This window comes from Psammomys obesus, unplaced genomic scaffold (genome assembly GCF_907164565.1).
Source record: "Psammomys obesus unplaced genomic scaffold, mPsaObe1.curated_primary_1811, whole genome shotgun sequence".
Taxonomy (NCBI): Eukaryota; Metazoa; Chordata; class Mammalia; order Rodentia; family Muridae; genus Psammomys; species Psammomys obesus.
Window position 1 is genome coordinate 19413885 of NW_026585644.1, and position 24396 is coordinate 19438280.

Consider the following 24396-nt stretch of genomic DNA (forward strand, 5'->3'; position numbering starts at 1 on the left):
ATTCATTCATTCATTCATTCATTCATTCATTCATTCATTCATTCATTTTTTGAGTGACTCTTACTATGTAGCTGTGGCTGACCTGAAACTCTATATATAGATAGACTGGCTACCCTGGAACTCACAGAGATCCACCTACCTCTGCCTCCCTAGTGCTTTAAGATTTATTTTTATTTTAAAATTAGGCTTGGTAGTGACTGTCTTTACTAGCTATCTCACTTGAGTTTTTTAAGAATCTTTTAAAAGCCAGGCATGATAGGGCATGGCTTTAATCCCAGTATTTGAAAGGCAGAGGGAGGCAGATCTTTCCATGTTATTAGAGTCCAGCCTGGTCTACATAGTGAGCTCCAGGCCAGCCAAGGCTACAAAGTGAAACCCTATCTGGAAAAAAAAAGTCTTTTTAAAATAAATAAAGTTGATTTAACAAGGTTACTCATGGCTCCCTCTGTCACAGTGGCAACATATTGCAACAGTCAGAAATGGCAAATTGTTATTGTGTATTCATAAAAGAAAACACAGCAGAGCTGCTGGTGTAGTTTTAGCATGGAAGATTCCCATATAATAAAACACTGTAGAGGTGCTATTTAATGATATTAAGCAGATTCTAAGTTGGAAGGTACTTACATTTCCATTTTTTTAAAGTACCCTATTAGACCAGTGTTTGGTGAATAATTCATCTTTACATTGTGCCTTTTAATTTGTAGATTCTATTGGGACTGGTATAGGACTCAGGCTGCTTTGTTTCTTAGCCACTGGTACATCCCTGGCTCTCCCCTCCTCCCCTCCCCCGCAAGACTGGTCTCTCTTTGTAGCCCTGGCTGTCCTGGAACTCACTCTGTAGACCAGGTTGGCCCTGAACTCAGAGATCTGTCTGTCTCTTTTTTATAAGTACTAGGATTAAAAGGCATGCTCCATCACCACCTGGCTAGCCTGGTTCTTTTCTTAACTAGTTAATGAAAACAAAGAATGTCAAGTTATTGTAAAGGTGATTGCAGTGTGTGCTTAAGTCTTCCACATTAGGAAGGGGCACACACACTCAGTGCAGATAGCTCTAGAGGAGTCAGGCTTTGCAGTAGTGACTTGGCCCTGGGGTCTTGCTTCAGTTTCAGTTTACTAACAGAACCATAGCATTTGATGTTGGGCTATCATTGGAACTGAACGGTGTTGTCTGCTCTTCCATAGTGATAGGAACAGTCCTTGCTGTAAAAATTGTCAGTTTGAGACGGCTCAGAAGAAGTGCCAGGAGGCTATTAATGCTACTTGCAAAGGAGTATCTTACTGCACAGGTATGTGTTTCCGTTCTTTCTTCAGGTACCCTGTGGCATGAGAACATATATTTGGAACCAGGGTTAAATACCCTCCGATGAAAGCAGCTGTTGATGCCTTACTGTTTGCTTGGTACTCACTCTTACAAGAAGCATTGTGTGGCAACTGTTGTGCCTTGGGCTGAGTTTTGATTGGTGTTTGCCTCCAGGGAATAGCAGTGAGTGCCCCCCACCAGGAGATGCTGAGGATGACACTGTGTGCTTGGACCTTGGCAAGTGTAAGGCTGGGAAGTGCATCCCCTTCTGCAAGAGAGAGCAGGAGCTAGAGTCCTGCGCGTGCATTGGTGAGTAGTTTCTGAGTCCTGCAGCTGGATAACACCCACTTTTTTGTCTGTTGTTCTCTGCTGCTCATCACAGTGGGGAGAACTAAGCAAGGAATAGGGAAAGCAGCAAGTCAAGCTAGTGTTTGGAGATAGAGAGCCCTGTGTTCAGATACTGGCTCCACACTCCCCTATATGAACTCATTTCCTACGGCATTTCAGACATGTAGCAGGCAGGCTTCATGGAAAAATGGAAAGGCATTAGGAGGAGAAGGGTGGAGGACTGACTGTCCTTACTCTCCTCATATATCATATAAAGCATAGAAGCAGCAACAGATCTGTTCCATGGCAGTAATGGAGGAAGCTCCTTGGAGTTAACTAAAGCCGTTTTCAGGAGCTGTGTCATGCAGGTGGGATTTTCAAAACTGCATTTGTATGTATGCATGTTGTGCTTATGTATGTGTACATATGGGTACATACAGACGTTCCACCATGCATGTGTGTAGTCAGAGGGTCACTCGCTGGAGTTAGTTATCACCTGTGACATGTAGGTCTCAGGAGTCGAGTTCAGGTTTTCAAGCTTGGTAGTTAGTGCCTTTACCCACTATGCCCTCTGGGTGGGTCTTTTGATGATGCCACCAAGGTCTGCTGCCACTCTCATCCCTGCTGGGCCAGCCTGGGAAAGCAGCCTTTTTAATGCTAGCCTCAGTTTTCCTTGGGCTCCTATGCTCTTATTTTGGGAATCACTAGGTCTGAAGGGAGGCGGCTTAAAGACATCCAGGGCCTGGCTTGACTCCATATTTCCACGCCACTATGGAGCTGGTGGATTGGTGGCAGTCCTCTGTTCTATATAGACATAGCTGTTTAACCATGAGGCTGGGACTCACCCATACACTGGAGTGAGCGGTTCCTCCAGGTGGATCACTGCAAGAACAGTAGGCCCTGGGGACAGCTCAGCAGGGAGCACCTGCCTAGCATGCATGCTTGAGGCCTTTGGTTTGAGGACAGCGAAGACAGCACAGCTGCCAGAAAATGATTGATTAACAATAGGCTTTTGTTGCGGTGTGGAAAGACTTACAGTAACCCTTCAATAATGTGATAAAAAAAAAAAAAATGTTTGGCTTTCTTTGTGTCCTACCTGACTTTTTTTTTTTTTTCCTGAAGATAAACTTAGATTCCTCTACCCCCATTCCCAGAGCAAATTTAGATTGTCCCAAGTTACACTGGAGGGTAAAGTTTCATTCTGAGTGGCTATACATCAGGTGCCGACTGCCTTTACCCCAGGTGGTGTCGGAGCTGATCTTGGGGAAAGTGCTATCAAGTCCAGGCTGTGGTGCTCATGTCACTGGCAATTACTTAGCTGCATTCCTCAGGTGGACAGTTCTGTCACAGCTGCGTTGGCCCAGCTGTGGCAGGGTGACAGGAATGTCCATCAGGGACACATTTATGCAGTTTAGACAGTATACTTTGGCTCTATTGTGGAGTTTTCCTGTTGATTATTATTATTATTATTTTTTTTTTTTCCTAATTTTGAAGCAGGGTCTCACTTTGTGCCCACAACTGCCCTGGAACTCACCATGTAGACCAGGCTGGCCTTGTATTCATAGAAATCTGCCTGCCTCTGATCCCAGAGTGCTGTGATTAAAGACATGTATTCCCATGCCTAGCTAATAATTGTTTAACTTTAAAAGCTGAAGAATATGAATTCAGGAACTGTTAGATGAATCTGGAGTGTTGGGCCATTTTCTTCTTGGTGCTGGACCTGGAACCCAAGCCATCACATACACCATGCAGGCAGATACTCTGTGATGGAAACCTTCAGCTCTGTATAGTGCCAGCTTTTAACATCTGGGACTGAAGTCAGAGACTAGTAGTTGAGGAAGCCTGTGGTGGAAGACTTCCGTGTCAGCGCATGCTTCTCTTCCAGACACTGACAACTCGTGTAAGGTGTGCTGCAGGAACCTTTCTGGCCCATGTGTACCCTACGTCGATGCAGAGCAAAAGAACTTATTTTTGAGGAAAGGGAAGCCCTGTACAGTAGGGTTTTGTGACATGAATGTAAGTATCCTGTTGTGGACTTATGCATACATTGAGAGGCACAGGGTCTGACTTGGGCAACTTAAGCAGCCTCGGTCTCTTTTACTCACTCAGTGCCTCCTTCAGAATCACTGCTTGAGCAGTTTCACAGTCTGTATCCCTTCTCCAAGCTAGGAAATTAGGACTCAGTGTCTGAAACCAGCTGTCTTTACCATACAGCCGTGCCTCAGCCTACTCACACATAGAGTTCCAGACCACCCAGGGTTACCAGTGAGATCTGGTCTTAAAAAACAACAAAAAGTTTTGTTACAGGTCTTATGTCTTTGAGCTCAGTTTTGAACTCCAGTGACCCTAGAACACCTGCCCACTTCCTTTTATACAGACCCTGTCTGTACATACTTAGTGAAAGCAAGCACTGGTTAGAAAGATAAAAAGATAGCATTTGTGTTTGGATTGCCCTTGTTTGCAAAATCAAGTACTTTACATATGAAGCCCTCCCCGTCTACTATGTATAATTGCTGTCATTCTGGAGTGCTCCTAGGATGATAGTCATCTTCAGCCTTATCCTGGTTATTCTAAAAGTGGACTTTTGTGCTGGGTGTGACAACACACTCCTGTATTCATAGCGATTAGAAAACAGACAAGCCCAGTTTATGCAGTATACCCTGTCTGAACACACCCAACCCCAGCAGTGTACCAGGAAAAAAAAAAAATTAAGGGACTAATTGTGAAAATGCTAATGACTGGACCTTCTTTCTTGGTTATCTTCATGCTGGAATTACCATCCTGTGTCCAAAGTGGCCAATAAGCAAAGTAGTTTACACACCCATTGTATTTCTAAGGCTTCCTTAGGTCTACATATGCTGTTTGGGATAGTGCAGTATGTTTTCTCCTTATAGGGAAAATGTGAAAAACGAGTACAGGATGTAATTGAGCGATTTTGGGATTTCATTGACCAGCTGAGCATCAACACTTTCGGTAAGTGAAGTATTTCCTGGATTATTTACTAAGATCTGAGCTGATTTCCATGGTCAATCCGGTGTGGTTTCAGAATTTGTGTTGTGACCCAGCAGTAGAAGACTTAAAGTATCACCACATTTGTTATGAAATAACTCTGATGGGGACTGAAAAGATGGCTCAGTGTTAAGGTAAACACTGCTTATTTTCCAGAGGACCTGGGTTCAATTCCCAGCACCCATGTGGTGGCTCATAAATAGCTGTAACTCTAGTCATAGGGAATCCAGCATTCTTTTCTGGTCTCTCCGGGCTGCTCCACATGGCACACACATGTATGTGCAGGCAGAGCACATCAAAATGAAGGTAAAAAATTGAGACAACTTTGTTGCCTAAGCTATAGGTCCATTCACATGTATCTTGTGTGCTTGAGTTTTTGGAGGAGAGTGCTCCACCTGAACATAGTTCAGTCCCATGACCTTGTATAAGAGTTGTTTACCAGTAGATCTCAGGTTTTTCAGAAGGTGTCCCCCCCCCCCCCCTGAGTTTAGCTTCAGGCAATAAAAACATCATCTTCCTAAGCATGCTGTGCTCAGTCTGTTGGCACAGTCCACACAGGAAGCACAGCCTGGCCATGATACACAAGAGCATTTATAGTAGTCTTGTTAAGTATGTGTTTTGAGACATTCACCATCTGGATTATTCACAGGAAAGTTTTTGGCAGACAACATTGTTGGGTCCGTCCTGGTTTTCTCGTTGATATTTTGGATTCCTTTCAGCATTCTTGTCCACTGTGTGGTAAGTCACCAAAGTTTAAGTGATCAAACATGTTACAAAAATGTTGAACATCTCCAAATTCAAAGATTGATGTAAAATGTTGCCAGAGCTATTACAAGTTTTCTAAGAGAGCTCACCTCAAAGCCTACCTGATGATTGTTAACAGAATGGGTACTTAGCTCAGCTAGTAGCGGGCTTCCCTAGCTTGCACAGGGCTCCTTGTGAACTAGTTATAGTGGGGCATGCACTCCAGAAAAGCGTCACAAGGACCAGGAGCTCAAAGTTGTCCTCAGGTGCTGAGTGATCAGCCTCCATACAGCTTCTGCCCTGTGGTTTGGAACATGGCGCTCAGAGGTAGGAAGGCTCTGGGCACTGTGCCAGGCAGAGCTGCTGTTGTGCTGTCAGAAGAGACATTTCAGGACAGCAGCAGCAGCATCTTCAGTGCTTCTGCTAAGGAGTTGAGCGGATTCTGTGTACATGTGGACCATGAAGCTGATCTTTGATTTCAGAGCAAAGCCACTGATGGTGGTTTGTCTCTAGCCACAGAATGAAATTTGTGGCACCAGGCGATCTTTCCCTGCAGAAATACAACATGGGGATCCAGACTCAGTTCCCAGATAAGAGGCTATGGATTGGGGCAGCGAAGTCAGGACAGAAAGACACTGCAAATAGTCACCTTAATGTTTGCCAGCAGTCCTGGCAGCTAGTACTTCCCAGTGCATGAGCGCTGTGGGTCCTGCTGTACATAAACGCTCTTGTCATCCTCCTGCTATTGTGTAAGGTTTCTTTGAAAGAGAGGACTTGGAGCACCCCTGCTTTTGTAGCCATGCCCCTGATGTGTAGAACAGAACTTCTTGTCTGGGGTGTGTGTGTCAGTCGGCATTAATGTGTTCTAATTAGTGACCCTGCTATCCTTTGGGTTTCTTTTTGGCAGTGTGTGGAGGGGTGTCTTGTAGATCTGAGGCCTCAAGTGTGCTAAGCAACCACTCCATTGCTGAGCCACCTTCCCCTGTTGAGGTCTAAGTTCATGCAATCTCAGGAGTGGTAAACGGGAAGCACTCACTGATGGAGGGTTGGGTTTCTTTTAGTAAGAATTCCATTTTTACTCCCTGTTCTTTCTAGGATAAGAAACTGGACAAGCAGTATGAATCCCTGTCTGTGTTTCACCACAGTGTAAGTATGCACATAAAACAAAAAGAACAGTCTCCAGTTGCACTTAGGCCACATTAACAGAGGCCTCAGTAAGAGCTCTTCCCTCTTGGGCTCGTGGAAGTTACAAGGGTCTGGTTTGATGTGAATGGCCCTGAGAAAATGATTGGCACACCTGACGTAGCTGCATAGGAGGAAAGCTGTCAGAGAGGAACCCTGGTCCCCACAACCATGGATGGTGACTTAGCCTCTTAGCACTGAATTCCTGTCATGGATCTTGATAGACGCAAGTTGTCAGAGCGTCTCAGTGCACTGGAGCTCCTGCTCAGGTGGGCCTTGCCTAGCACTAGGCTTAGCATGAGCACAGCCCAGGGCTGCTGTGGATAAGGTTAGATAATGACCTTTGATTCATTTTCCCCCTTCCACTGAACTGATCAATGCCTTTCCAGAACATCGAGATGTTGAGCAGCATGGATTCAGCGTCTGTTCGCATTATCAAACCCTTTCCTGCACCCCAGACTCCAGGTCGTCTGCAGCCTCTGCAGCCGGCTGCCATGATGCCACCAGTGTCTGCAGCGCCAAAACTGGACCACCAGAGGATGGACACCATCCAGGAAGACCCCAGCACTGACTCACATGTGGACGATGATGGCTTTGAGAAGGACCCCTTCCCCAACAGCACTGCAGCTGCCAAGTCCTTTGAGGATCTCACAGACCACCCAGTCACCAGGAGTGAAAAGGCAGCCTCTTTCAAGCTGCAGCGTCAGAGCCGAGTTGACAGCAAAGAGACAGAGTGCTAGTGGGAGCCTTGGCCTGCTCTAGGACCTACACCTGCAGATGTTCTATAGAGCTGACCTAAATCAAAGCATATATTGTGATGATCTGAGAAACAGGGAAACAGCTTAGTAGATGCTGCTCATGTCACATGACCATCACATGGCATCCTGTGTAGGTGGGCCCTTTGAAGAAGTGAGGGAGATCTGGCTTGTATTTAAGGCTTTCAGGTTTTGGGTTTTTCTTTTATAATCTAAAATCTCCTTCAACCTGTGGTACAAAAGCAGAAAAGAACTTGATCCAGCCTCAAGTCTGCAGTCTGTCTTTCTGTATACTGTAATAGTCCCGACTACAGTGAAGCAGTTAGCAGTGAGGATAACTGGAACAAAGACTTTTTTTTTTTCTTCTTCTTCAAATGTGGCCCGTCCTGGCACTGAACTCAAGATGGAGATATGGATGGAGAGTCCTGTCCACACATAGGATCATACTAAGAGTAGTCCTTTCCAGGATGATGAAGACTAACTTCTGGCACAGACTACAGTAACAGCAATATGAACTTCATGATGGCCAGTAACTAGGCGGTTTCTCTGTTTTACAGAAGTGTCTTCACAGTCCTTAACAAAAATTGGGCTGGAGAGCTGGCTCCATAGTTACAAACACCCGGTTCCATTCCCAGCACCCATATGGTGGCTTTTAACTCTGTAACTCCGGTCCCAGGGGAGATGTCCTTTTCTGACCTCCATGGCACCAGGCATGCAGTGGTGCACAAACATGCAGGTAAAACACATGTATAAAATAAAAAAGCCAAGTGCTGTAAGAAATTTCAATATCCACAAAGCCTGTACTGCTTCAAAATACGAGCTTGAGTAGATGAGCAGATGCTCTTACCAGACCCGCTCTGACTAGGCTAGGTGGGCTAAGCTGGCCAGGAAGAACTATCTTCAGACTCAACAAGAGAACTCTCACATGGCCTCTGGCTTCAATGCTTCAGGACCCTGGGTGCTCTGTACTTTATGAGGCATAAAAATACCATTAGCCTGAATTCTGATTTCTATAAGTTTCAGTTCTGAAAGCTTTTTTTTTCCCCCTAAGAATTGAAATGTGCTCACCAGCCAACATATTTTAACCAAGATAACTTATAAACTCCGAGGACAGTTAGCCGAACCTGTGCCTTGTCTCTCCTGAGGACATTTGTTACACTAATACTTGAACATGTACCTTGTGGTATTTGCTCTTTTAACTAGTCATGACAGCCTTATATTTTAGTTACACTTTGAGGATTTGCTATAAGGTGAGTGGGGCGTGTGGGTGTATGTATGAATGAAACAGTCTTGGCAGAATATAAAAATTGTTTTTTATAAAATTGTGACTTTATAAACCAAGATTTTTTTTTTTTGCCATGCACAGGATTAACAAGTTGCTCAGGGTATATTCTGTAGTTGTGGCATTGATGATACCTGCTTCAGTCAATAAATACTGAATGTCAAAACAAAATGCATCAAGTATAACAGTTCCCTGAAAAATAAGTTAGTGGGCTTTTTGATCAATAGTCATAAACAGAAGTTAGGCTTGGAAAAAACATTTAATCAAGCTCTTGATATTTGTGAATCAATGATGTTATGCACATGAATGGTTACTCTTGAAATGTCTGATTACCAACTTGGAACGGTCTAAGGGAAAGATGTGGCCACTTGTTCTTGTTTCCCAGGCTGACCCAGCTCAATGGTCTCCATCTCCCAGCAGACTCAGCTCAGGCTTTGCTTCCTCCACATCCTTCCAGTAAGGAAGCAGCCATGGTAGCGAAGAGACCTTCTTGTCCAGCAGCGGCCAGAGGTGTGAGAACAGAAACTCGTTTCCCATTGGTGACAGATGCAGGCCATCTGATAAGTAGGAGGAGAAGTCCTGTAGGGAGAGGAGTCATGTTGCTGTCAAGTGCTCTCTCCTCAGGCTGGCCATGGGCACACCAGGACCACAGTGACCTCAGTGTGCTTCTGCACAGGTACTTGGGGTACAAGCCCCTTGCTGCCCTGTGTCTAACAGACCTGAGCTCTCAAAGTCGTGGGCCTTCATGTGTGAACTGGGAGGCCATTCTGTATCTCCTGTGTCGTGACATGTTAGCAGAGAGAGGATTAATGAGTGCCTGTGACTTGCTTACTGGTAAGAGAGCTCATGTTCCATGAAGTCATCTCCTTAGGTGTGTGTGCAGGGTTGGGTGATAGGAACATGGACTAGAACAGGAAGGCAGTGGTAAGTCCGGTCTCCATCACTCCTCTCTAAATCCAGGATTTACTCAGAGACCCCCTGACTTGGAGGACTCTTCACTTGCCTAATCCCCAAGACTGTTCACAGGCCGGGAATTACAGTTCCCTGTGCCGTTCCAGCTAGATGGCTCTAACTAGTGATGTATAAGGGAGATTCCCACAGCTCCGACCCTGACTATACCAAACCGGAAAGGACTTGGCAGTAACAGTGCTGAAAGATGCCCTTTCAGTGCATTCTCAGGCCATCTCTAGTGGAATCTTTTTTTCCCCAACTTACTATTTTGGGAGAGAGGGATCTTGGGAAGGGGAGCACATCCTGTGGGAGCGCAAGGAGACTAGGACAGCCTGTGGGAGTTGGTTCTCTCCAACCCTAGTGCAGGTATTCGGGATACTCAGGTCGTTGGGCTTGGCAGTACGTGACCTAAGCAGCTGAGCCATCCTGCTGGCCCTGGAGTAGATTCGTAATAAAACTCACATGCTCAAGCATGAGGCTACGGTGGCTCTTCTGCGCTGGGAGCAGAGATCAGTCAAGGATGCTGATGCAGATTGCAGTCGTGGGGCTCTGAGAGCCTCCAAAGACAAATGGGACACTTCTCAGAAAAGCCCTAACTTGGCTTAAGTTTCAAAAACAGCTTTCAGTCTCTTATAATCTGTGATGTAGCAACTTGAGGTTCTCAAGTCAGCTTCCCGGGACTGACTGGTGTCTCTACCTTCCAGCACTAATCCAGGCTTTGCCTCTACATCCTTTTAGTAAGGAAGCAGCACGTGTCCCTCTTTACAGAAGAACTGTAGAAATATTAGACCCTTCCGGGTCCATGGAGGAGGGGATGGATGGAGAATCACGGGAGGAGCAAGTCAGCATCTGGTTCATCTACCTTTTGTTTACATGGCAAAACTAGACAGCTGTAGGCTGTGGTAGAGTGATCCTCCTCTCCCCTGAGTACTTTAAATACCACCAGTTCCCAGCCCTGGCTCCCTCCTGGGGTCTCACCATCACAAGCAAGCACCCGCATTTTACTAAGGAGTAAAGAGAAGGTCTGGGGATGAGGCCTAGTCACCAGAGTGCTTTTGGCACATGCCCAGTCCCCAGCACCCATAAACTGCATGGCCGCGCACACCTGGAACCGCAGCACTCCACCTCCGGGGCTGAGGTGGGAGTTCAGAAACTCAAGGTCGTCCTCAGTTACACGGCAGGTTCCAGGCCAGCCTGGGATATGTGAAACCCTATCTCAAAATGGGGAGGTGGGAGTGAAAACAGACGAGTCTTGACAACGGGCAACCTGAATTTTGTCACACTATCCTCACCCTAACCTGTCACTGCAGACTGCAGCCTTGTCTGAGATGTCATAGCTGGAACATGACGTGAGAGCCCTCCTTTCTTAACAGCTTTATCCATGTTGCGGGCATCAGACTTGGCCTCTTCACTGCTCAGGACTCGGTGGATTCGGGCTTACCCAGTTCACCTACGGAAAGATGGGCGACTTATTACTAGCTTTGGGCCTAGTGTGGATAATGCTGCCAAAAACTATATAGTGGGTGACTGGACACAACTGCAGCTGCCCTCCTGAGCGGCTGCACTTCGTGTCAACTAGCTTTATGTATGTGTGTATGTTTTCAGGCCTCCTTCTTAAAAATTTTAAAAATTTATTGTTTTTGTTTGTTTGTTTTTGAGACAGGGTTTCTTTCTCTATGTAGCCCTGTCTGTCCTGGATTCACTTTGTAGACCAGGCTGGCCTGGAACTCAGAGAGATCCCCCTGCCTCTGCCTCCCCGAGTGCTGGGATTGCAGGTGTGCACCTCTGCACCGGCTTGTTTTCAGGCTTTGAGACAAAATAATTCAACTAGAGCATCTTGAGCTGTGGATTTCGCTAGTGAACACATGCCACTGTTTTGTCTGAGCTTTGTCCTGTTCTTTTACACAAGGACTTGGCACTTACGGTGCCCTGGGTAACTGCTAGCTAAGATTCTGGATGCAGTAGCTTCTTCAGCTTCTCCAGGTCTCTGCTCTGCCCAGTTTTCCTGGTGAAAAGCGTGGCTGACACGTCTTCTGAGACAACGGTTTTATGTAGCCAGGCTGGTCTCAATCACCCCTGATCCTTCTACCCCCCTCACCTCCCAAGTTTTAGGATTATAGGTATGTACTACCATGCCTGTCGGAAGAGCTCTCCTCGGAAAGCTGCACACACCTGGTCTAACTGTGTCATCCCAATAGCCCCCATGAGGACTGAGAAAACCATGGTACCTGGTTGTCCTTCTGCATCAGGGTCCACAGGTCAAGGACGTCAGTCCCACAGTCTCTGGCTACTTGTAAACATGCTTTAGCATATTCACCAACAACAGAGTTCAGGCGGTTTAATTTGCAACCTGTTGGTGAAAACTCCAGAGGGTCACTGGCAAACTTGGTGCTGGTCCTCACGAAGCTACATTGATTGGGCAGTTTCTAAGTGCCACTGATACCATTCTGCTTGGGGCTACAATGGTACTGCTCCATAAAGCACAGGACAGAGTGCAGTGTGGGGAGGAACAGCCAACTGTTCATCCAGAGGCTCCTAGGTTCCAGGGTCAGGGTGCAGAGGCTGACCAGCAAGAGAGCAGACCCTAGTGAGTTGGATAAGGGGCAAGAATGGGCATGGCTAGATGTCAAGATCATGAGAGACACACACTGCCACGGAGACCCCAGTGTCAACACACAGCCGACAGCTACCGCAGGAATGTGAGAAAAGTCTGCAGTCTGCGGGGAGACTGGTCTTTGCCTGGGCTGCTACTTCATGGCTGTGAAGATGCTCGACCATTCTGGGGCTTTCCTAGTCTGTGTGCTGGCCATCTCATTCATGCAGATTCCCGTACAAAATGCACATATTTAACCAAGCACGTGCTACCTCCTAGTCTACAGGACCAAGGAGATGGAGGAAGCCCAGCTGGGGAGAATCTCCGGAGTGCAGGGGGGATACAGAGAGCCTAAGAGGCTAGGGGAGAGATTTGGGATACAGTAGGAGCTGGGCTGACCGCTGCCTGTGAGGAAAAGGACAGCTCGTCCCTAATTTTGACAGACCTGTGCTGAACAGCCATTAATATGTCCTCCAGTTTCAAGCAGCCCAGACAAAGCCCACAATACACCTTTCCAGTCAAGTATGTCAGCACGACAGCTGCTGTGCTGAAGGGACAATGCATACAGGGAAGAAAAATGGAGGGATCGGACCATCATTCTTTTCCAACTGCCAAAGGAGGCAAAGAGCAAGCAGCTCCTAGCAGCTGGAGAGGGGGTCATCTGCAAGCGTGGCTGCAGGAGCCTTCCCCAGGCTGGGGGAGAATGAGGCCCTGCAGCTGGCACGCGGGCTGTGTGTGCATCTTGGCGTCTGGCAACTTAAGACAGTAGGGAATGGGGCATCAGTGCTCGCCTGACTTACAGCCAGAATCCCCTGCCCTAATTTATGTCAAAACAGTCTGTAGCAGTTCTCAACCTGTGGGTCACCACCCCTTTGGGCAAACCTCTATCTCCATAAGAGTTTACACTATGATTCAAAGTTACAGTTATGAAGTAGCAACACAAATGATTTTAGAGTTGGGAGTCACCACAACATGAACTGTATTCAAAAGGTGGCAGCCTTAGGAAGGCCGCCAGCCACTGTCTAGGGGAGACTGGACTGACAGGCCCTCATGCGGAAGCCCTCAGCACCCACATCCGGCTTTGGAGCCAAGGTTTATTCACCTTTCAAGATGCACTCCTTCTCCCAGGCTGCCTCGCAGAGTGGGGGCGGTGTGATGAGGATGACTTGCTCCTTGGGGATGTCCACAGACTTGAGGTACTGCACTATGTCCCGCAAATTGGCCCCGTATTCGTCCAAGGGGACGTGCTGCTTGGGATTCTCATCTGTTCAAGATAATGCAGATCTCAGTCTGAAGTGCAGTAGAAACAGCAAAAATAAGATGAAGACCCTTCTGTTGCTTTTTAAATCTTCTTTCTGATAGAGTCTCACATAGGCCAGACAGGTTCTAAATTTACTATATAGCCAAGACAGGGTCTTATGTAGCTCTGCTGGCTTGGAACTTGCTATGTAGACCAGGCTAGTCTGGAACTTGCAGAGACCCTCCTGCTCCTACCCCCTGCCTCCCAAGGGCTGGGATTAACGGCCTGCACCCCCACACCCAGCCATATTTTACATCACACAGAGAAGGGAACTGAACTCAAGATGTATGTGCGATAGGCAAGCACTCTACCCACTCTGTGACATCCCCAGGCCTTTGTGTTTTGAGACAGGATCTTACTCTTAAATGGCCTGGAATTTGCAGCGATCCTTCTGTCTCTACCTCCTGGCACTGAGACCACAAGAGTGTGCCACCACTCCCAGGTAGGAATGTGGTTTTGCAAATTTACAGTATCACTGAGGTACTGTTGAGTTCCAAAAGACACCAAGTCTTACACCGGGTTACTTATACAGTTCTCTTTGGAGGCTGGCTAGGGGACCAAGTGTTAGGTTCCCCATCATCCAGAAGGCTGGATCTGTAGGCTGTGACATGACTGACTGGCTCTAAACCCAACTGTCACTGCCTGGTTGTTTAGCCTTCTGAAGCTCAGTGCACTCACTGGGACACAAGGTAATGGCAGGTCTGCCCCTTTGGACAGCTGTGGAAAATGGTTAGGTGTGTAAAACACTCATCAGACTGCGAGGCTTGCCTCCAGGTGGGCTGGCACACAAACACAAGGCGCTCTGCAGGAAGTAAAAAAGGAAAGTCGTGGCACACACCCACCTCCCAGCACTTTAGAAGAGGCAGAAGGGTCAGCTAGCCTTAAGTACCGAGTTTGAGGCTAGCCTGTGCTACAGAAGTTCTTGTCTCAAAAAACAACAACAACAACAACAACAAACAAAAAAAAAACAAGCAAACAAAAAACAGCAAAAAGGGACACTCCTTTCTTGGCAGAGGGTACGGGCCCTGGAGGAGAGCTTTCTGGTGCCAACTGTTATCATGTGAGAACATTCGAGGACAGGAACAAAGTGATTTCAGGTGAGCCAACAAGGCAGCCACGTGGAACATAAACCCTGGAGCACCTGTGCCAATCTACCCACATCAAAGCCCAAAGAAACCCACACAGATGAGGCCTAGAGACACACTGTTCTCTGGAAAACTTTCTGCTGGGAGATGCAGAAGCAGTCTGGGGGAAAAAGTATATAAATATTTATCTGAGTCCAGGAAAACAAAAATGATCGAGAAATGCCCTTACCTTTGAGGGTAGAGTCATTGGCACCAAAGAAAATTGTAACTGCCACTGGGGTTTCCATACCACTCCCTTTCCTAATTAATCTCGGAAGGATAATCTTGGCCCATCTGGTGTTGTAACCTGAAAATCCACGATTCAGAACGTCACATTTTCTGAAATAAAGTGGTTAAAAAGATGGGTTATGATCAAACAAATGTTTCTCCGTCCTGGGGGCTAGACTGTGGTAACGCGTGCTGTGTGCGCTTTATGATAGTGCTCAGTCTCTGCCCAGCCTCCCCCCATGTCCCTCCGTGAGATGAATTCCATACAAGGGGCCAATTCTATACATTTTAGTCGTGGCTCGGGGTACACCTAAAATGGACTTCAATGGACATTAATCTGAGCAAGCACAGAAACCCACTAACAGGCAGAACCCCAGGGGTCTGGAAGACTACAGGTGGCCCTCCAGGCCAACACAAGTGCTGCCAGACCTCACCGGAGACAAACCTGATCTGGCAGAACCCGAGTGCGGGCCTGGTGTTCCTTCCCTTTAACAAGCACCCAAGGAGGGAACCGGCTAACAAGAGAAAACCCACTGTTTTCTTTGAGACTATGCTTCCCTCTAGAAAGCAGTCAACGACGATCCAGGCACTGTTCTCACCTGACTAGCCTGTCAGCCAGCGATGCGCCCCATCCACCTTGCTGGAAAGAAAACTGAAGAAAAAGCCCGTTACTATCCACGCAGCCAGGCACAACGGCAAAGGTGTTGGGCTAGGCCCTTTAGATGCAGGGTATGTGGGCACCCCGAGGCCTCTCGCGGTCCTTGCTTGGGAAGGTATTTTGGGGGTCACTGTCGCTTCACTTGGTTCTCTGGAAATGAGGTTTTCTTCATCCAATGGCCCCGAGCCAGTCATCTACAGTTTACTGCGACTTAACATTAGAGACGTTTGTTATCTGTACAGGAGAAACTTAATTATGTCGAATTAGGCGATGCCATCGTGCTATGCCACTTCTCCACAGCTGAAAACCAAAAAGACTACGCTCTACTGATTTCCCCAACAGTCCTGGCAATCCTGCAGCAGCAACGCGCCACCACGCCTGCCCACAAAAACTTAGTGTCCGAGTGTCCAGTACCGAAAAATAATGCTGTCAAGTATTAGGGAAAGCCACGTATTAGAAAACCCCAGAGAAGCTTTTTCTGTCTCCCTGAAGGAAGGCATCTTGACGAATTTCCTTAATTGGGAGTTAAACGGTCTCAGGGTTACTTTGGCGTACTGTTGAAAGCAGCTTCCCAAACCACTTGGTACTGGACCTGAGCCGCGGGAGAAGGCCAGGGGTGATCTGGCCGGCTCAAAGTTCAAAGCGGCTTCGCCGAGGAAGCCGCGGGAGGCGAACACGGGGCGACTCCGGGCCCTCCGAGCTCCCGAGCACCCGGCCACAGAGTCCCCCGGGCAGCCCGGCGACCGCCCCTGCCCGCGAGGTGCACGGCCCGCGGGGCACGAGGGGAACGGCGCCTGGCCCGCCCCGACACGCGCGCCGACGCAGCCGAGGGTGCGGCGGGTACCTGCGTGATGGAGTCCCCGAAGAGCAACACGCGAGGCCAGATCAGAGAGCTCCCGCTGGCCGCCCGCTCGCACAGCGCCATGGTGCCAGGCTCCGGATACGGAGTCTGCGCCGGATGTAGCGGCTCCACGCGCTGGGGGCGGGGCTGGCCGTGGGCGGGGCTAGCCCGGACCCGGCAGCTCTCACACCTCCTCCAGCCTGCGTTTCCGGGCCCGGCAGCCTGAGGACCAGGGCTGTCTTGGCCAGGCTTTCGCCAAACCCGTCTCTGAGATGGGCGATAGCTGTGGTGCTCTGGCGACCTCATTTCTAGCAGGCGCACCCGTCCATCACTGGGCATGCCCAGGTGTGGCCTCGATGGACAGTTAACGGGGCAGCTTTGAAAACCAGAGCTGTCCAGGACCCTCACTCCAGACCGCTAGACTCCACAGCATCGTGTCCCAGCAATTAAATCGAAACGTTTAGCTTTATATGATAAGGTTTTGTATGATATGGGGCCCTAGACTTTTATACGGGCCAAAGACATGGGAACTTGTTTTTACAGAAATTTCATTTTCAGGAAGAGTCAGACTTACTTTGTTACCAAAGCACAGGCATGTTTACACACTCAAGAGCGGAGGTAGACGGGACAGGCTACCGGGGTGCAATTCTTTGGCATGGTAGTGAGGTGGGGTACTAGGAGTTTCTGCTCCGGGAAGAAGGGTGGCAATCACTGAGAATCAGCCCTCTTGCCCCTTAGTTACTTCCTAGTCTGTAGATCCCATAAAAGAAATGAGTCCGAAAGCAAGCGGTGATTTTAAACATAAACTAAGGAACTGGGCAAGGGGGTGGAGAACAGGGCTTTCCAACTTGTGGCACAATATTGATTCAACTCAAAACACAGAAATGCCAGCACAGACCACTGCTTCTCTTTTCCCAGGACAGGAAGACAGGTCTGACTCTTACTAGATCTAAACATTCAGCACAGACTGAGTAAACGCCTCAGGTAACAGGCAGCTCCTCGGAAGATTAGTTCAGGAAAAACAGACAAGTTAGTTGGTGGCCCAGCAGCAGTCAAGACATGTAATGATCTCTTGTATATAAAGTAAACAGGCACCCCGGAGAAACTAAGGTATTTTATTTGAAGTAACAGAAGTAAAGCTGAGAGCGTAAACAGTTGAAGTGCTGGGAGGCAAGGCTGTCAGTGCACGGGCGTCAGGGCCTCGTACAGTCTCTGGGCCGCCAGTTCCACCATTTCTCGGAGGGATTCATCGTCTTCACTTCCTTCCTCACATTCTACAACCTGAAAGCGAAAGCACGAACTTCAGCCTGGAATTATCCCCTGGAGAAAACCAACCATTTAGGTAGGGTGAGAGTCACCGACCCGCTCTCCTGTCACTTGCGGTGCCTGTCCACAGTGACTGGAGAGCCAAAGGGGCGGGCACGTGGAGCTTTAGGCCGAAGCCTCTACCTCTGCTCACTCCTCGATACTCCATGCAAGTTAGTCTGCGCAGCACAAATTATTTAGCCAGCAGCAGATGTGATAAATTGTTCACCATTTAGTGCTAATTTGACTTTAACCATCAAATGGCCACTGCCTTGTTGTTGCTGTTTTTTAAAGACTGTTAGTTTCACTATACAGACTGGCTTCAATCTTGTTATTAACTCGGGCTAGCCTAGAACTTGTGATGGTCTGCCTCAGCCTCCTGGGCTTACAGACATACATTACTTTACTCACCCAGCTTATGGCAGCTCATGTCTTACAGCTTAACTACAAAACAGCTCCAGGCCAGCTTGGGCTACAGACTCACAGGCAAGCCTGGCCTATAGTGCTATTTGTCTAAAGCTGGCGTGGCGGTAACTGCCCGATACCCTAGCACTGGTGAGGCCAAGGCCAGCCTGGCTACAGGGTGAGAACCTATTTTACAAACTAAAGCAAACCACACCAGGCCAGGGCGTTGGGATGACAGGCGTGCGCTTCCATACTATCCAGCTCTGTGTGCTATCAGGGACCCAGGGCTTTGTTCACGCTATGACGGCACCTACCAACTGAGCCACACCTCCAGCCTCCAAATTACCAGGGTGCAATCCATCTTCACCCTATTCCCCAAATGTCTGAGACACACAGACAGCTACATACCCGCGTCTCCAAATTAATATTTGCTGTTTTCCCGTCCACCGTGACACTGAGGACAGAGTCATCTTTCACACTGACACAGTCTTCTCCAAATATGTCCCTTTAAGTGAACAGAAATTTGATATTACTGGAAAAGTCCAACTTTACCTGTTTGGGGGGAAGGTTCCAGTCCTGAAGTGGGGTGTTTTCAGCTGCCCAGGAAACTCGCTGTGCCCTTGGCTATCAAGGCCCTACAGCAGCTCTATCCGTGAGGGCGCTCCGCTGCTCCACTGAGCAAGCACTGGCTTTGCTTTTGTCTTGAACACTGGGGACTAAGCTTGGGGCTGTGCACACCAGGCAGGCATGCTATACGGCCCTTTAACTAAGTTGCCTAGAACTTGCCTCTAACTTCTGTGCAGCCTAGAATATGCTTGGACTTGGGATCCTGCAGTTCGGGACCAACCTGGGCAATGCAGTGCCGGGGACAGCCTGTGACAGCAGCACAGAGCATACAGATGAGCTCCCACATCCCACCAGCATGACGCTCTGCTCTATCAGGCCAAAGTCAAGGCTATTCGGCCATGGCAGAGCCCTCTGAAACCATGAGCCAAATGTACTTTTCTCCCTTTGTCTTTTGCAGGCATTTGTCTATAATGAAAAACTAAGTTATTCTCTCAGCAAGCAAATGGGAGACCGGCACCTTAGGCACTATATTAGGTGCTGAAATTATAAATTAGTGTCCACTATTAAGAGAGCACCCACAGAAAGGCACCCGACATTAGAAATGTAGTGAGTTTAGAGACATTTCACAGTTACAGACTTACTGGAGAGTCTAGAACGCCCACTTTATCAAATAACTCACACCTGAGCAACCATTTAAAATAAGTCTTAAAGGCCCAGCGGTGTCAGCTGAGACATCAGCACCCAGTCTTGACAAGCCTGCTAGCTCCCCGAGCCCTGTTAGGCGGGGCACAGCGTGGACTTGGACATAAGTTGGGCCGGGAGCGGCTCGGGGACAGACCCTGAACTCCGCCTCCCCGTGCCAGCGCAGCCGGCCCACACTTACTGCAGCATGACCTCCAGCCGCTTGCTGTAGACATGCAGCTCCAGCTTCTTCGAGACCTTCTGCACGGCACCTGCAGGACAAACGGCTCAGTTCTCATACTCCCATCCAGTCACAGCACCACAGATCCGGAGGCCTGAGTAACCACGGAGACCTCAAAGCTAAAGCACGAGACGCGCCAACTGCCCGCTAAGGCAAATTCATGGGCACTGTGTTATTTCATGTTCTTTTGAAGGAATCATGATGTTCCAGTTCACTTTTATTTCCCGTATTTCTCAAACTTACATCTGAGTACAGGTGAGCAAAATCACAGGTCCAACAATTCCAGAGCACACATCTGAGTGCAAAGACCTCTTTTGTATCTAAATGTTAAGTACATTTAAATCCTGACACACCATCTGCTTATGAATGTTTTAATAACATCAGTACTTAAGGGGCTGGAGTGATGGCTCAGAGGTTAAGAGCACTTCCTGCTCTTGCAGAGGCCCTTGTTCAGGTCTCAGCACCCACATGGGGCAGCTCTCAACCGTAACTCCAGCTCCGGGGAATCTAACCACTCTGGTCTCTACAGAGACCTCCACTCACGTGTACATACACATGTAAGTAAAAGTAAATTAAAAAAATAATTAAGGTGTCTGCCTATTAATAATTAGTTCCTTTTTTTTGTTTAAACCCCAAGAAACACAGAACTTGGTGGGCATGATGAATCATCTTTAACCCTGGGCTAAAGGTCACCTGGCACATCCATCCATACCTCCATGGACAGTACGAGCCACACAGAAAGCACCACAATTCACAATCTCTGCCTCCCCAGAGGGCGGACAGCGTTGACCTCCAGCCCTGCCCCACTCAGGACCTGGGAAGTGTGCACATACACACATTCCTTTTCCCCTGAGCTGATGTCTTACTATGAGTCCCAGGCTCGCCTCACGCTTGTGCAGCTCAGACTGGCCTCACGCTTGCAGGGACCCTCTTTCCTATCTAAGTGCTGAGACTACAAGAACGTGCCACCACACTCAGCCTCTTTTCATTGTTTTGCTTTTTGATTCTATGAGACAGGATCTCTTGTAAAGTCCAGGCTGGCCCCAAACTTGCTATGTAGCTGAGGCTAGCCTTGGATTCATCTTCCTACCAAGTTCTTGGATGATAGGTGTGCACCACCATACCTGGCCAGAACCCCTTTCGGTGGTGGGGAAGGGTCCCAGGACTAGATGCACATTAAGCAAATGCTGTCAGCACTGAGCCACACGGAGCACTGGACACAGGGCTAAGAGCGAGGATGAGCCAAACAAGCAAAGACACTTTGCTCACCCAAGTGAGGCTCAAGTGAGGATGTGGACGTGCCTGTTTATTCTGGTGACAGACTGGCCAGCATAGGAAGACTCAGGAAGTGGCCAGCCCCACGGTCTTCGAAACCAAAGTGCTACCAGCGCATGCCCACTGTGCGCGTGTAAGACAGGAGCACTCTACACCGAACAGGCTCTGACATCATGGGAAGGGTCCAGTGTGGGAGGCACCTCCCAGAATCAAGTCATGGTGGCTCCTTGCCTGGTGGCGCATCTGGATAGGCACATTGTACCACACCGTGCAGCCAGAGCCAGAGCCAAGCATGGCTCACGTGCTCGCTGGCCGGGCCACCACTCTATCCAGCACCGTCCTTTGAACATGAAGACAGCAATCTTCCTGACAGAGATGCCAGCTCGGCTGAGCAGTATTTTAGCAGCCCTGTACACAGCATTTTAGGAGAACTATAACTAAATAGGGCTTTAACCTTTGTGGGACCATGCCCAAATTCCTACCATGAAATGAAAATTAAGACACTGAGGATCTGCTCTGTTGTGTGTATACCTCAAAATAAAACACTGAAAAAAACAGGAAAAGCTAAGTTCTACTCAGGGCTCCACTGAGTTTTAGTTCAAAGGACCCAGAAAAGATGGGATGGGTACGCATGGGGCAAGCCTGTACCTTTCCTTATTTTTGGGTTTGACTGAACTTCCAATATCACGGTGGTCACGGTGTCCGCATACATGTCGTTAGAGGGGTTCGCCAGCCACTACAAAGAAAGACGGAGTCAGGAAGGGAGAAGCGCAGCACTCCGAGAGCTCTGCCCAGCCGACCACCAGCCTTGCCTGCTGTCACTGACCCCGGCATGAGACTCCTTTAATCTCCTTTTAATCAGCAAAAAGAAACCTACGAAGCACCACCTTTGTAGCAAAACGCTCTCGACGCATTGCCATTTCATTTTCCCCAACTGCTTTATTTTAAAAGAGAAAACGGACCCAAAATAACACAGGCAACCTAACTGCTGGTGCTGGATTCAACCTCAGATTCCAAACCCTTATGTCAGTGTCACAGACAGCAGGCCAGAAGGGTGAGATAAGCGTGCGCAAGCGATCAGATGTATATACGCACACATGAGACGTGTACTGGGTCTCAGCAGGGCATCCTCACCCCACCGTGTGCCCCTAAATAGTAGGAGTATTTTGCCGGCCTGTAGGTCTGTGCACCATGTGTCGAAAGAGGGTGTCAGATGCCCTAGGACTAAAGTTACAGTTATGAGTGGCCATGTGCTGATGGGAATCATACCCGGGTCCTCTGGAAGAGCATCCAGTGCTCTTTACTGCTGAGCCATCTTTCCAGCCCTGATAATGTTTGTTTGTTTTAATGAAGAGTCTAACTACTGTCTCCACCTAATTTAATAAAGTCTAACCATTTTAGATTTAACTGTTTATTCAAAACACGAAAGCAGCTCTTTTTAAGAAAGAAAGCACAACTAGTTTGTGTGTTTTAATTCAACAACAAAATTTTTTTGAGACAGGGTTTCATACCGTCCAGGCTGATTTTCAACTGTGTAGTCAAGGATGACCCTGAAGCACTGGATTACCTAGCTTTGGGTGGTGCTGGGGGTTGGACCAGGGCTTTGCACATATTAGTTAGTTACTATTACTACTTATTGTATGAGAGGCTGGAACCGACAACTTAGCCACAGTCCTTTCACAGAATTAAACTTTTACCTCGAGACTTTTAAGGCCATTAAAAAAACATTAAAATATAATTAGATCATTTTACCCTTTCCCTTTCTTCCCTCCAACCTCTCCCCATGTTACCCCACCCCCTTTCTCTCTCAAATTCACGGTCTCTTTTATTTTCATTGTTGCTGTATTTTTTTACCTAGATATATAAATACAATCTGCTCAGCACATATAATGTTATTCGTATGTACATGATTTCAGGGCTGACTGACGGTATTGGAAAACCTTTCATGGGCCATTCCCTGGGGAAGAGTGCTTCTCCAACTCCCAGAATGCCTTAGTTGCCTGCGGTTTTGTTTAGGGTTGAGCCTGTGAAATTTCCTCCTTAAAACTAGCGGCATCCTGGAATAGCAATAACCAAGTTCCTCTGTGATGACGCACGCTTACTGAACCCCGCCTCCTCTGAGGCACTGACTCGGCCTCACCTCCAGAACCACCATGCCTGGCTCCTGGACCACAGTAATGGTTTTGAACACCTTCAGAGCAGGTTTTTCTTGAATTTCTAATTCTTCTACATCACCTGGAAAAAGTTATAAAATTCGTATGATTTTTTTCTTACAGACTTTAAGAGGCATTTGTCTTTGTAGAGATAGTTAAAATCACTGGAAACCTAGTAACGTTTAATGGCAATGTTTTCTGTTAACTGCTTGTAGCAACTGGAGAGAGCAACTGTATAAATTCCTACACATACACCTGGGGCAGCCACACTTGGAGAGATGGTCTCCACAGCACCTCTGCTTTAGTATGAGCCTCCGAGAACTCCACCTCCTAATCATCACCCGGGGACATCAGGTGCTAAAGACTCACTAGTTTTAAGAGAATCTTCTCAAGGATGCGTTCAGACTTACCTCATGGCTTTTCTCTTTAGCCATAGTTCTTACAAGAGCTCAGTCTAAGGTCAGGGGGGATCCCCCCATTTCTTACAGGGCAGCACTTGTTTCAGGGGCTGTGAGAGGCTCAGCAGCAGCAAGTGTGTCATAGTCTGGGAGGCTCCTGCCTCCTTAGAGAGCCCACACCCTTCAGTCAGGTAAAGACACAAACCCTTTGTTTAAAACAGTGACCCTGAGCAGGACACAGAGGTGCACACCTATAATCCCAGCACTCAGGAAGGCACAGGCAGTAGGATCTCTGTGAGTTCAAGGCCAGCCTGGTCTATAAAGTGAGTCCAGGATAGCCAAGGCTACACAGAGAAACCCTGCCTCAAAAAACCAAAAAACAATAACAAAATCCATTTAGAATGGGTGACATTGGCTTAGATTATCACTGAAGTACTACCAAGCCAGTACCAGTATTGACAGAACAAAGCACACAGAAAATAAAATTTCAGGTATAGTTAACAGATTTTAACAGATTTTTAAATACAAGGGAAAGACCACTGATATTCTTAGGACTGTAAGTGATCAAAGGTATTGTGGAATTTTTTAAAATTCAGGAGAATACTTTAAAATTTTTCATTTTTATGTATAAAATGACCACGTAGTACACATGTGGAATTCTGAGACAATTATTAAAATGAAGTAACACTGTTTCTTAGATGAAAAATGTGTTACTAAAACTCACAGTGAGATGAATTTCAGTAAACATACCTGTCAGTTTCTGTAGCTGGTAATAGAGCAAGTTAAAGGGCCCAGTATATGGGATGGCTTGGGTCTGTTTCACAGTACTCATGGCCAGGTCAGTGTAGTCTGAGAAGAAAATCAGAGTAAACACACTTTAAGCAGGCCAGCTGGGCATGATGGTAAACACATAATCCTAACACCCAAGAGTCAGAGGCAAGAAGGATTTGGAAATTGGGGCCAGCCTTGGTTACAAAGTGTGACAATGGCTCAAAACCAAAACCAAACCACACAAAAGACAAAATTTGCAACACACACACACACACACACACACACACACACACACACACACACACA

At 47.7% G+C, this 24396-nt stretch overlaps 3 protein-coding genes across 8 annotated transcripts in view; 1 reads left to right on the top strand and 2 right to left on the bottom strand.

Annotated features, from left to right (window-relative positions):
• Positions 1-8765, top strand: part of Adam17 (ADAM metallopeptidase domain 17) — a 48972-nt gene extending 40207 nt beyond the window's left edge. For both annotated transcript variants that reach the window (XM_055625226.1, XM_055625231.1), the window contains 7 exons: positions 1183-1286; positions 1475-1609; positions 3513-3643; positions 4522-4600; positions 5286-5374; positions 6476-6526; positions 6952-8765. In XM_055625226.1, the coding sequence (XP_055481201.1) occupies positions 1183-1286; positions 1475-1609; positions 3513-3643; positions 4522-4600; positions 5286-5374; positions 6476-6526; positions 6952-7302 (940 nt within the window). In that variant the 3' untranslated portion in view covers positions 7303-8765. The remainder of the gene's footprint in view (positions 1-1182; positions 1287-1474; positions 1610-3512; positions 3644-4521; positions 4601-5285; positions 5375-6475; positions 6527-6951) is intronic.
• A 74-nt stretch (positions 8766-8839) lies between these two features.
• On the bottom strand, positions 8840-16412 carry Iah1 (isoamyl acetate hydrolyzing esterase 1 (putative)). Of its 5 annotated transcripts, XR_008722179.1 has the most exons (7): positions 16298-16412; positions 15395-15447; positions 14758-14906; positions 13246-13407; positions 11779-11900; positions 10849-11000; positions 9103-9178 (listed from the first exon to the last, which is right to left on the bottom strand). XR_008722179.1 is itself a non-coding variant. In XM_055625242.1 (6 exons), exons 1-6 carry the CDS (start codon positions 16376-16378, stop codon positions 8996-8998), a joined length of 750 nt encoding a protein of 249 aa, XP_055481217.1. In that variant the 5' UTR covers positions 16379-16412; the 3' UTR covers positions 8840-8995. The 5 variants fall into 5 exon arrangements, 4 of the variants coding, with proteins under 4 accessions (XP_055481217.1, XP_055481227.1, XP_055481242.1 ...); XM_055625242.1 differs by lacking the exon at positions 10849-11000 and having other exon boundaries at positions 8840-9178; XM_055625252.1 differs by lacking the exon at positions 10849-11000 and having other exon boundaries at positions 8840-9178; positions 14758-14874; positions 15395-15663; positions 16298-16377.
• Positions 16413-17393: 981 nt separating this feature from the next.
• Positions 17394-24396, bottom strand: part of Cpsf3 (cleavage and polyadenylation specific factor 3) — a 28742-nt gene continuing 21739 nt past the window's right edge. Inside the window, exons 13-18 of the mRNA XM_055625268.1 lie at positions 24070-24168; positions 22909-23003; positions 21417-21504; positions 19455-19524; positions 18413-18509; positions 17394-17575 (exon numbers count right to left, since the gene is read on the bottom strand). Coding sequence (XP_055481243.1) covers positions 17474-17575; positions 18413-18509; positions 19455-19524; positions 21417-21504; positions 22909-23003; positions 24070-24168 — 551 coding nt within the window. The 3' untranslated portion in view covers positions 17394-17473. The remainder of the gene's footprint in view (positions 17576-18412; positions 18510-19454; positions 19525-21416; positions 21505-22908; positions 23004-24069; positions 24169-24396) is intronic.